Here is a 12012-nt window from a genome sequence, read left to right on the forward strand (position 1 = left end):
CTGTCTTGACTTGGGACTTGAGTGCTAAGACTTGAGACTTACTTGCTTGTAAAACAATGACTTGGTCCCACCTCTGCCATTTACTGAGGTAAAAGGTATGAGACTTCAAGAATGGAATACTTTCAACTTGGCAGTAGAAGACTAGGCATTAAGTTTACACCCAAGACACTTAAAATAATTGTGACAGTCACAGCACATGCAGAACATCTTGAGGCCTATTGAAAGTTTATTTACAGTTTGACTAATTCCCATGAAGAGTGGTAGAATTAAACAGATTAGACAACTCTAGATCGTACAAATGGGGTAAATAACTTTTTCCATCATCAGTTGAACATAACCAAGTATGCCATACAACAGCAGATAGGATGATTCAGATGAAGAACCACAAGGACAATGTGCATTTTATGAAATGGAGATAAACATGCACGATTACATCATTATTAAAAATGAATAAAAACAAGTGTAATATTTGGCAAGTATCTTTCAACTATGCTAATGTGTAATACAAAAACATTTAATTATTCTAAAATGGAACAATATGCACAAAGGCCTATATGGTTCTTCACTGCGAGGATTCAATTAGGAAACATGAATTATAGCTTCCAACTATCTTCTTTCATGACCTTTGGACGCCACAAAAAAAATTAAAATAATTCACCAACGGTACTCACTGTGACATCAAAGCAAAGACAGCGGGTGTTCAAAACCTGCTAATAAAAAAATGTTTTTTTTTTTTTTTAAGTCAGTGACAGCATCCATAGCGCTTCCAAAATCTCAATCTAAGGAATTTAACCAGAAATCCATTTCATCCACTCAGGCACACGATCCAACTAAAAGGCAGCCGAGTCGCATTGGAACGTAGATCCAGGTATCCGGCCCAAAGGACCGCTTTGGCACCACAGTTAGCATTGTAAGTTAAGAGAATAAAAAATTAAAGATGCAGATTGTGCACGTTTCCAGAGGGGCCTGCGATTAGAGATTGGAGTGAGGTGAGGGGGTCTTATGAGGTCTGGCACTGGACCCCACCAGCAGACGGGTAGTCATCCTCCACCATGTAGTGGTATTGACTGCGTCTTACTCTGGCCGGGTCGCAGTCCTCCAGGTCGGCGTAGATGTAGAGGTCGTCGTCCATACTCTCAGGCTGCTCCGCCTCCCTCTTGGCAGGAAGGTAGTGCTCTAGCTCCTTCAACTTGTGCTTGGGGAGGAAGTTGGCTGCGGGGAATACCACCTTTGGAAAAAACAAAAAGGAAAATGGTTTTAATTTCTACACCATAACTTTTTCTTTAAATGTCATGAAATTAAGAACCAACTGAAACAGTAACAAAGCAACGCAAACACGGCACGAGTTATACAGTGCAGACTTTACAGTGTCAATCATATAATCACAATAAAAGTGCTACTACAAAATGGTCACTGGCCAGTAGTTTCCCAGTGGTTTAATAAAACAACAATACTGTCTACGGCAGTTTAAAACTGAGGGAGTGAATTAGGACACCATTTTTTAAATATATATATATATATATATTTTTTTTTTATTGTTTTAGCTTACGGCACCTGGTATTCCCAGATGGTCTCCAATCCCAGTATTAACAAGACCCTGTGTTCTCCCCGAATTTGGTCCCTTGGCTCATCTCTGCAAGTCCTCAATGGGCTCGGGAGAAGCGAAGGTCGAGTCATGCGTCCTCCGAAACATGTCCCGCCTGGCCGCCTACTTCTTATCACACTGCTCGCTTGACCCGAATGCCATCCACACCAATGTGGCGGAGGAAACACCATTCGACTGACGACAGAGCGGAGTCAGCTCGCAGGCGCCCGTCACAAGGAGTGGCTAGAGCACGATGAGCAAAGGAAAGCCCACCGGCCAAACCCTCCCCTACTCCGGACGGCGCTGGGCCAATTGTGTGGGGTCACAGCCTAATTAGGACACCATTTCAATAAGATAACCCAATATAAACTCAGCAAAAAAAGAAACGTCCCTTTTTCAGGACCCTGTCTTTCAAAGATAATTCGTAAAAATCCAAATAACTTCACAGATCTTCAAGGGTTTAAACACTGTTTCCCATGCTTGTTCAATGAACCATAAAAAATTAATGAAGACTCTGAAAAACACCAAAAGAAAGATCCCCAGGGTCCCTGCTCATCTGCGTGAAAGTGCCTTAGGCATGCTGCAAGGAAGCATGAGGACTGCAGATGTGGCCAGGGCAATAAATTGCAATGTCCTTACTGTGAGACGCCTAAGATAGCGCTACAGGGAGACAGGACGGACAGCTGATCGTCCTCGCAGGGGCAGACCACGTGTAACAACACCTGCACAGGATCGGTACATCTGAACATCACACCTGCGGGACAGGTACAAGATGGCAACAACAACTGCCCGAGTTACACCAGGAACGCACAATCCCTCCATCAATGCTCAGACTGTCCGCAACACTGGGATTGAAACCCTGACCTGTTCACCGGACGTGCTACCTGTCCCAAACCTGCTGTTTTCAACTCTATAGAGACAGCAGGAGCGGTAGAGATACTCTCAATGATCGGCTATGAAAAGCCAACTGACATTTACTCTTGAGGTGCTGATTTGTTGCACCCTCGACAACTACTGTGATTATTATTTGACCATGCTGGTCATTTATGAACATTTGAACATCTTGGCCATGTTCTGTTATCTCACCCAGCACAGCCAGAAGAGGACTGGCCACCCCTCATAGCCTGGCTCGTCTCTAGGTTTCTTCCTAGGTTTTGGCCTTCCTAGAGAGTTTTTCCTAGCTACCGTGCTTCTACACCTGCATTGCTTGCTGTTTGGCGTTTTAGGCTGGGTTTCTGTACAGCACTTTGAGATATCAGCTGATGTAAGAAGGGCTATATAAATCAATTTGATTTGAATAGACAGAAAGGCTGGACAGAGGGCTTGTAGGCCTGTTGTAAGGCAGGTCCTCACCGGCAACAACGTCGCCTATGGGCACAAACCCACCGTCGCTGGACCAGACAGGACTGGCAAAAAGTGCTCTTCACTGACGAGTCGTGGTTTTGTCTCACCAGGGGTGATGGTCGGATTTGCGTTTATCGTCGAAGGAATGAGCGTTACACCAAGGCCTGTACTCTGGAGCAGGATCGATTTGGAGGTGGAGGGTCTGTCATGGTCTGGGGCGGTGTGTCACAGCATCATCAGACAGCTTGTTGTCATTGCAGGCAATCTCAATGCTGTGCATTACAAGGAAGACATCCTCCTGCCTCATGTGGTACCCTTCCTGCAGACTCATCCTGACATGACCCTCCAGCATGACAATGCCACCAGCCATACTGCTCATTCTGTGCGTGACAGAAATGTCAGTGTTCTGCCATGGCCAGCGAAGAGGCCGGATCTAAATCCCATTTAGCACCTCTGGGACCTGTTGGATCGGAGGGTGAGGGCTAGGGCCATTTCCCCCAGACATGTCTGGGAACTAGCAGGTGCCTTGGTGGAAGAGTTGGGTAACATTTCAAAGCAAGAACTGGCTAATCTGGTGCAGTCCATGAGGAGATACACTGCAGTACTTAATGCAGCTGGTGGCCACACCAGATACTGACTGTTACTTTTGATTTTGACCCCCCTGTTTGTTCAGGGACACATTATTCCATTGCTGTTAGTCACATGTCTGTGGAAATTGTTCAGTTTATGTCTCAGTTGTTGAAACTTATGTTCATACAAATATTTACACATGTTAAGTTTGCTGAAAATAAACAGTTGACAGTGAGAGGACGTTTCTTTTTTTGCTCAGTTTATATACACACACACACTGGTGAGGATGATGAGCATGCAGATGAGCTTCACTGAGACAGTTTCTGACAGTTTGTGCAGAAATTCTTCAGTTGTGCAAACCCAGTTTCATCAGCTGTCCGGGTGGCTGGTCTCAGACAATCCCACATGTGAAGAAGCTGGATGTGGAGGTCCTGGGCTGGCGTGGTTACACCTGCGGTTGTGAGGGCCAGTTGGAAGTACTGCCACATTCTCTAAAATGAGGTTGGAGGTGGCTTATGGTAGAGAAATTAACATTCAATTCTCTGGCAATAGCTTTGGTGGACATTCCTGCAGTCCCCATGCCAATTGCACGCTCCCTCAAAACTTGAGACATCTGTGGCATTGTGTGGTGACAACTGCATATTTTAGTGGGCTTATATTGTCCCCAGCACAAGGTGCACCTATGTAAAGATCATGCTTCTTGATATGCCACACCTATCAGGTGGATAGATTATCGTGGCAAATGAGAAATGTTAACAGGAATGTAAACAAATTTGTGCACAAAATTTGAGAAACAAGCTTTGTGTGTATGGAACATTTCTGGGAACTTGTATTTCAGCTCATGAAACATGGGACCAACACTTTACATGTTATGTTTATATTTTGTTCAGAATAAATACTAAATAGTTCAACATCTACAGTATCAAGTCCTGAATGGTGTGTGTGTGTTTTACCGAAAAGAGGATAATGAGGCGTCCCTTTTCAAACGGCCGGCGGTGTATGGGCATCCCCTCATTCAGGACACACTTCTTGTCGCCAGGTTTGATCAATTCCCCTGCAAAGGTAAAAAACTAAACTATCAACTGGTGCGGTCACAATACCAACATTTTACTAAACCGAGTAGTATCGCGATACCATTGGGAAAAGATTCTGAGTGGCCTAAGCCTCCTGTTCGCCCCCTGGACACTTGTTCCCATTTTCTAAACATTATGCGCTACCCAAAAACCCTGTCACTGATATTCACACTTCTAATCAATACAACACATAAAGAATTAACTTCACACCGTTCACTGCATAATAGAATACTGCGTAGACTGTCTGATTATCTCATATTTGCAAAGGCCTACCTCTAATCTGGCTGGAGCAATGGGAGGAAGGAATATACTGTACATGCATAATGATGTGCATGTCAAATAAAATCTAATATTATTTGTCACATGCGCCAAATACAACAGGTGTAGACCTTAGCGTGAAATGCTTACTTACAAGCCCTTAAGCAACAATGCAGTTCAAGAAATAGAGTTAAGAAAATATTTACTAAATAAAACAGAAAATAAATAAACAATAAAATTACATGTCCATAACGAGGCTATATACAGGGAGTACCGGTTCTGAGTCAATGTGCAGAGGTACAGGTTAGTCGCGGTAGTTTGTACATGTAGGTAGGGGTAAAGTGACTATGCATAGATAATAAACAGCGAGTAGCAGTAGTGTAAAAACAAGGGGTGGCCAATGTAAATAGTCCAGGTGGCCATTTGATTAATTGTTCAGCAGTCTTATAGTTTGGGGGTAGAAGCTGTTAAGCCTTTTGGACCTAGACTTGGCGCTCCGGTACAGCTTGCCATGCGGTAGCAGAGAGAACAGTCCGACTTGGGTGACTGGAGTCTGATAATTTTTTTGTCATTTCTCTGACACCGCCTCGTATATAGGTCCTGGATGGCAGGAAGCTTGGCCCCAGTGATGTATTGGGCTGTACGCACTACCCTCTGTAGTGCCTTACGGACGCCGAGCAGTTGCCATACCAGGCGGTGATGCAACCGGTCATGGCGCAAGCTGTAGAACTTTGAGGATCTGGGGACCCATGCCAAATCTTTTCAGTCTCCTGAGGGGGAAAAGGCCCTCTTCATGACTGTCTTGGTGTGTTTGGACCATAATAGTTTGCTGGTGATGTGAACACCAAGGAACTTGAAACCCTCAACCCGTACCACTACAGCCCTGTCGATTTTAAAAGGGGCCTGTTCGGCCCTCCTTTTCCTGAAGTCCATGATCATCTCCTTTGTCTTGCTCACATTGAGGGATAGGTTGGCCTACCACTGTTGCGTCGTCAGCAAACTTAATGGTGTTGGATGCTTGGCCACGCAGTCGTGGGTGAACAGGGAGTACAGGAGGGGACTAAGCACACACCCCTGAGGGGCCCCCTGTTGAGGATCGGTGTGGCAGATGTGTTTTTGCCTACCCTTACCACTTGAGGGCGGCCCATCAGGAAGTCCAGGATCCAGTTGCAGAGGGAGGCGTTTAGTCCCAGGGTCCTTAGCTTAGTGATGAGCTCTGAGGGCACTATTGTGTTGAACGCTGAGCTGTAGTCAATGAACAGCATTCTCACATAGGTGTTCCTTTCGTCCAGGTGGGAAAGGGCAGTGTGGAGTGCGATTGCGTCATCTGTGGATCTGTTGGGGCGGTATGTAAATTGGATTGGGTCTAGGGTTTCAAGGATGATGGTGTTGATGTGAGCCATGACCAGCCTTTCAAAGCACTTTATGGCTACATACGTGAGTGCTACGAGGCGGTAGTCATTTAGGCAGGTTATATTTGCATTCTTGTGCACAGGGTCTATGGTGGTCTCCTTGAAACATGTGGGTATTACAGACTCGGTCAGGGAGAGGTTGAAAATGTCATTGAAGAGGGTTATACCAAGGCCTCATACCCTTTAACCTCTCTAGGGTCGGCGGGACGAAATCGTCCCACCTACTCAACAGCCAGTTGAATCCCGTGGCGGGTTATTCAAATACCTTAGAAATGCTATTACTTCAATTTCTCAAACATATGACTATTTTACACCATTTTAAAGACAAGACTCTCGTTAATCTAACCACACTGTCCGATTTCAAAAAGGCTTTACAACGAAAGCAAAACATTAGATTATGTCAGCAGAGTACCCAGCCAGAAATAATCAGACACCCATTTTTCAAGCTAGCATATAATGTCACATAAACCCAAACCACAGCTAAATGCAGCACTAACCTTTGATGATCTTCATCAGATGACAACCCTAGGACATTATGTTATACAATACATGCATGTTTTGTTCAATCAAGTTCATATTTATATCAAAAACCAGCTTTTTACATTAGCATGTGACGTTCAGAACTAGCATACCCCCTGCAAACTTCCGGTGAATTTACTAAATTACTCACGATAAACGTTCACAAAAACATAATTATTTTAAGAATTATAGATACAGAAGTCCTCTGCACTCGCTATGTCCGATTTTAAAATAGCTTTTCGGTGAAAGCACATTTTGCAATATTCTGAGTAGATAGCCCGGCATCACAGGGCTAGCTATTTAGACACCCACCAAGTTTAGCCCTGACCAAAGTCAGATTTACTATAAGAAAAATGTTATTACCTTTGCTGTTCTTCGTCAGAATGCACTCCCAGGACTTCTACTTCAATAACAAATGTTGGTTTGGTTCAAAATAATCCATAGTTATGTTCAAATATCCTCTGTTTTGTTCGTGCGTTCAAGACACTATCCGAATTGTAAAGAAGGGTGACGCGCACGACGCATTTCGTGACAAAAGAATTCTAAATATCCCATTACCATACTTCGAAGCATGTCAACCGCTGTTTAAAATCAATTTTTATGCAATTTTTCTCGTAAAAAAAGCGATAATATTCCGACCGGGAAAGCGTGTTTACGTTCAAAGACGAAAGAAAATAAAACATGGGGTCGACTCGTGCACGAGCCTCAGTCTGATGGTACTCTGACCGGCCACTATCCAAACGCGCTAATGTTTTTCAGCCAGAGGCTGGAATTACATCATTCAGCTTTTTCCCGCCTTCTGAGAGCCTATGGGAGCCGTAGGAAGTGTCACGTTACAGCAAAGATCCTCAGTTTTCAATAAACAGAGCCAAGAAGAACAAGAACTTGTCAGACAGGCCACTTCCTGTAAGGAATCTTCTCAGGTTTTTGCCTGCCATATGAGTTCTGTTATACTCACAGACACCATTCAAACAGTTTTAGAAACTTTAGGGTGTTTTCTATCCAAAGCCAATAATGATATGCATATTCTAGTTACTGGGCAGGAGTAGTAACCAGATTAAATCGGGTACGTTTTTTATCCGGCCGTGCAAATACTGCCCCCTATCCCCAACAGGTTAAAGGGTTAATAAATTGTGTTATGAAACTGTAAGCTATGCGTGTTAAAACCTGTTTTGAATGTTGTGCCCTTCAGACTATCAGAAGACAGAAACCTCTACAGTACGTCAGAAACCGTCTACAGTACGTATCTGGGACCCACCTGGCTATCTGAGGTTCTGAGAATACAACTGGTTTCTGAGAACACAAGGCTACCGCAGGCCTAATGAAAACAGCCACCTGTCGGAAGATGCTTGGACTCGTTCACCCTGTTATGGCTCTTTACTTGTGATGAAAGGTCAAGTTTCGGTCAAACCCACTTCTGAGCTTTTAATTGCTGATCTCAGGGGGAGGTTAGATTTATTCAAATGTTGTTGCCAGGGAAACTCACGCAAGGAGGACTGGGAGAGGCTATATGAGTTACAGGATGTCTTAGACATTTTGCAGAACCTGGGGAGAGCTATTATGTACTGTACTCTGTTCCAACTTCTGCCTACAATTGTATTACTAAAGGAGTATTTTAATACTTAAAGAGTCTGTTTCCTTTCCATTACTATGCTTGATAATTATTTTGACCTGATCATTTGTTGAAGAAATTGACCAACACTAGTTGGTCAGCGCATTTTCCGAGTACACGCCCTGGTAATCCATCTGGCCACGCGGCCTGACACAGGACTGATGGTAGTGCTCACCTTGTCTTCTCCGGACAAGCTTTTTTCCGGATGCCCCAAACCATCGAAAAGGGGATTCAGAGAAAATGACTTTACCCCAGTCCTCAGCAGTCCAAACCCTGTACCCTTTGCAGAATATCAGTCTGTCCCTGATGTTTTTCCTGGAGAGAAGTGGCTTCTTTGCTGCCCTTCTTGACACCAGGCCATCCTCCAAAAGTCTTCACCTTACTGTGCGTGCAGATGCACTCACACCTGCCTGCTGCCATTCCTGAGCAAGCTCTGTACTGGTGGTGCCCCGATCCCGCAGCTGAATCAACTTTAGGAGACGGTCCTGGCGCTTGCTGGACTTTCTTGGGCGTCCTGGAGCCTTCTAAACAACAATTTAACCGCTCTCCTTGAAGTTCTTGATGATCCGATAAATGGTTGATTTAGGTGCAATCTTACTGGCAGCAATATCCTTGCCTGTGAAGCCCTTTTTGTGCAAAGCAATGATGACGGCACGTGTTTCTGTGCAGGTAACCATGATTGACAGAGGAAGAACAATGATTCCAAGCACCACCCTCCTTTTGAAGCTTCCAGTCTGTTATTCGAACTCAATCAGCATGACAGAGTGATCTCCAGCCTTGTCCTCGTCAACACTCACACCCGTGTTAACGAGAGAATCACTGACATGATGTCAGCTGGTCCTTTTGTGGCAGGGCTGAAATGCAGTGGAAATTTTTTTGGGGGGAGATTCAGTTAATTTGCATGGCAAAGAGGGACTTTGCAATTCATCTGATCACTCGTGATAACATTCTGGAGTATATGCAAATTGCCATCATACAAACTGAGGCAGCAGACTTTGTGAAAATTAATATTTGTGTCATTCTCAAAACTTTTGCCCACGACTGTACGTACGGTCACTGTGGGGACAACGTCATCAATGCACTTATTGATGAAGCCGGTGACTGAGGTGGTATACTCATCAATGCCATGGGATGAATCACGGAACTGTACTGCAGTCTGTACTAGCAAAACAGTCCTGTAGAGTAGCATCCACATCATCGGACTACTTCCGTTATTGAGCGAGTCACTGGTAGTTCCTGCTTTAGTTTTTGCTTGTAAGCAGGAATCAGGAGGATCGAATTATGGTCAGATTTGCCAAATGGAGGCCGAAGGAGAGCTTTGTATGCATCTCTGTGTGTGGAGTAAAGGTGCACGTTTCCTTCTGGTTGCACGTGAAATGCTGGTAGAAATGAGGTAAAACAGATTTAAGTTTGCCTGCAATAAAGTCCCCAGCCACTAGGAGCGCAGGTTCTGGATGAGCATTTTCCTGTTTGCTTATGGCCTTATACAGCATCGGTTTGTGGCTACAGATAATATAGATGAGAACTCTTTGTAGATAGTGTGGTCTACAGCTTATCATGAGGTACTCTACCTAAGGCGAGCAATACCTTGAGACTTCTTTAATATGAGACATCGCGCACCTGCTGTTATTGACAAATAGACACACACCCCGCCCCTCGTCTTACCAGATGCCGATGCACAGAAAATCCAGCCAGCTCTAAATTACCGCGTCGTCGTTCAGCCTCGATATTGCAGCTAATGTCCCGCTGGTAGGACAGTCTCAACCGTAGATCCTCAAGTTTGTTTTCCAGTGATGTTGCACGTTGGCCAATAGAACCGATGGTAATGGCGATTTACTCACTCACCTACGAATCCTAACAAGGCACCCCAAACTTCTCCATCTTCACGCAAATGACGGGGATTTGGGCCTGGTCTCCGGAGAGCGGTATATCCTTCGCGTCAGCATCATTAAATAAAAACAACTTTGTCCAGTACAAGGGTGAGTAATCGCCGTTCTGATGTCCAGAAGCTCTTTTCGGTCATGAGAGACGGTAGCAGCAACTTTGTGAAAAATAAGTTTAAAAATGCGGCGGGGGGGAAAAAAAATAGCACAGTTGGTTAGAGGCCCGTAAAACGTCAGCCATCCCCTCCGGTGCCATTATAATGTCATTGTGGCAGTAAGGGGAAAACACTGCATGAAACCTTTACTCTTCAGTTAACACTCTCCCTCCCTCCATATCCCTCTCTCACAAACACACACCTCTCTCTCCCCCAAACACCTACGCACAGTGCTCCCAACTTAAAACATTAGGCACCAAACAGAATTTAAGATGTAAAGTCCCCAGTTTAGGGGACCTGCGTGGTTCTGGTACCGGTTCCGACTAACATTTTCATTTAAATCGATCTGTGGACACCATAGATCGAAATGGCTTGCATTGAGCGTTCTTAAAAGACACAGGAAGGAGTATGTCTCTTGCCTATGTAAAGCAGGATGTTAAATCTGACACCACTTGAAGCTGGGATGTCCCTCCTACCATTTCATTCACTCTTCAGACTGTCCATCAACTCCTGGCTGAACTCTACGTCACAGCCACTAACAACATTAAACACTAACACCATATGCCTGAAATCCTTACATCGTAACACAGGAGAGAGTGGTTTCATCGCTGTAGCACATTCAGAGAGATTTATAGTCAGTAATCAAAAATAATTCAGATTTGAAACAAAAAAACACTCATAGACAAGATCAATATGAGATGAAAGGCGAGTTCAGGAAGCTAGAGCTCTGGGAGACGTTCACAGCGATGGGGGCAGACATTTTGATCAAGAGAGACCTTTAGAAAATATGCACACCAACACTAAATATTCAAATACGTATTATACAGTTGTAAGGAAGGAGAAATCTTATAGTTGGTCGTTTTATGAATTGAATATACTATATTTAGAAAAAAGTAATTTCAAGCCTTATTCATACAGTTTTGTCGAATAGGAACTAGGTCAAAATATTAATTATTTTCATACTTTTATCATACTTATATCACTTTTTCTCTATTGATCACTGATGGACTTCCTGTTTCCGGTCACAACTTGCAGACTTGTTTACGTGCTGCTGTGCGTTTTGTTGTCGATCTTACTTTGCTACCTGACTACTTCACGGTTTTTACTTTTTCATTACTGTATATTTTTTGTTTTTCCCCTCACTCAACTTTTTTCGTTCAACTTTTTCACCCCGGAGGTTTTATCTGGACATGGTTCGTCAGGACTTCAAACAGCCAAAGCTAAGTAACATTAACACGATGCCTTCTAATTGCAGTCGTTGTACTTATAATATACAGGAGAACGATCGCCTTACGGCGAGGATAGCTGTGCTGCAAGCCCAGCTTCAGACGCAATCGTTAGGCAAGGGCAATTTCAGTGTAGGAAAGGATGAAACAGCGTCTGTGCCACCAGTAAGTACAGATAGTAACGTTAGTATAAACCCCCTCGCACAGTCCCCGCAGCCGGACAACTTTCTCATGGCTTCTGGAGGGAAACGCTGTAGGAATGCTCAACCGGTGTCGCTTATTCAGCCGACAAACTTTCAACCGGTTCTCCCCATTAAGCGAGTCGGAGGCCGAAACTTCTCTGGTCTCTGCTCCTCCTGTTGTGGGGTCTGAGAC

The 12012-nt window shown here is 44.3% G+C and overlaps 1 protein-coding gene across 3 annotated transcripts in view; it reads right to left on the reverse strand.

Annotated features, from left to right (window-relative positions):
* Positions 1-201: 201 nt before the first annotated feature.
* dnja1 (DnaJ homolog subfamily A member 1) overlaps positions 202-12012 on the reverse strand; it is a 39772-nt gene continuing 27961 nt past the window's right edge. Inside the window, 2 exon segments of one of the 3 annotated variants that reach the window (NM_001140191.1) lie at positions 202-1228; positions 4453-4553. In NM_001140191.1, coding sequence (NP_001133663.1) covers positions 1001-1228; positions 4453-4553 — 329 coding nt within the window. In that variant the 3' untranslated portion in view covers positions 202-1000. 3 annotated transcript variants of the gene reach the window in all.

The sequence above is a fragment of the Salmo salar genome, chromosome 08 (genome assembly GCF_965601325.2).
Source record: "Salmo salar chromosome 08, fSalSal1, whole genome shotgun sequence".
NCBI classification, from domain to species: domain Eukaryota; kingdom Metazoa; phylum Chordata; class Actinopteri; order Salmoniformes; family Salmonidae; genus Salmo; species Salmo salar.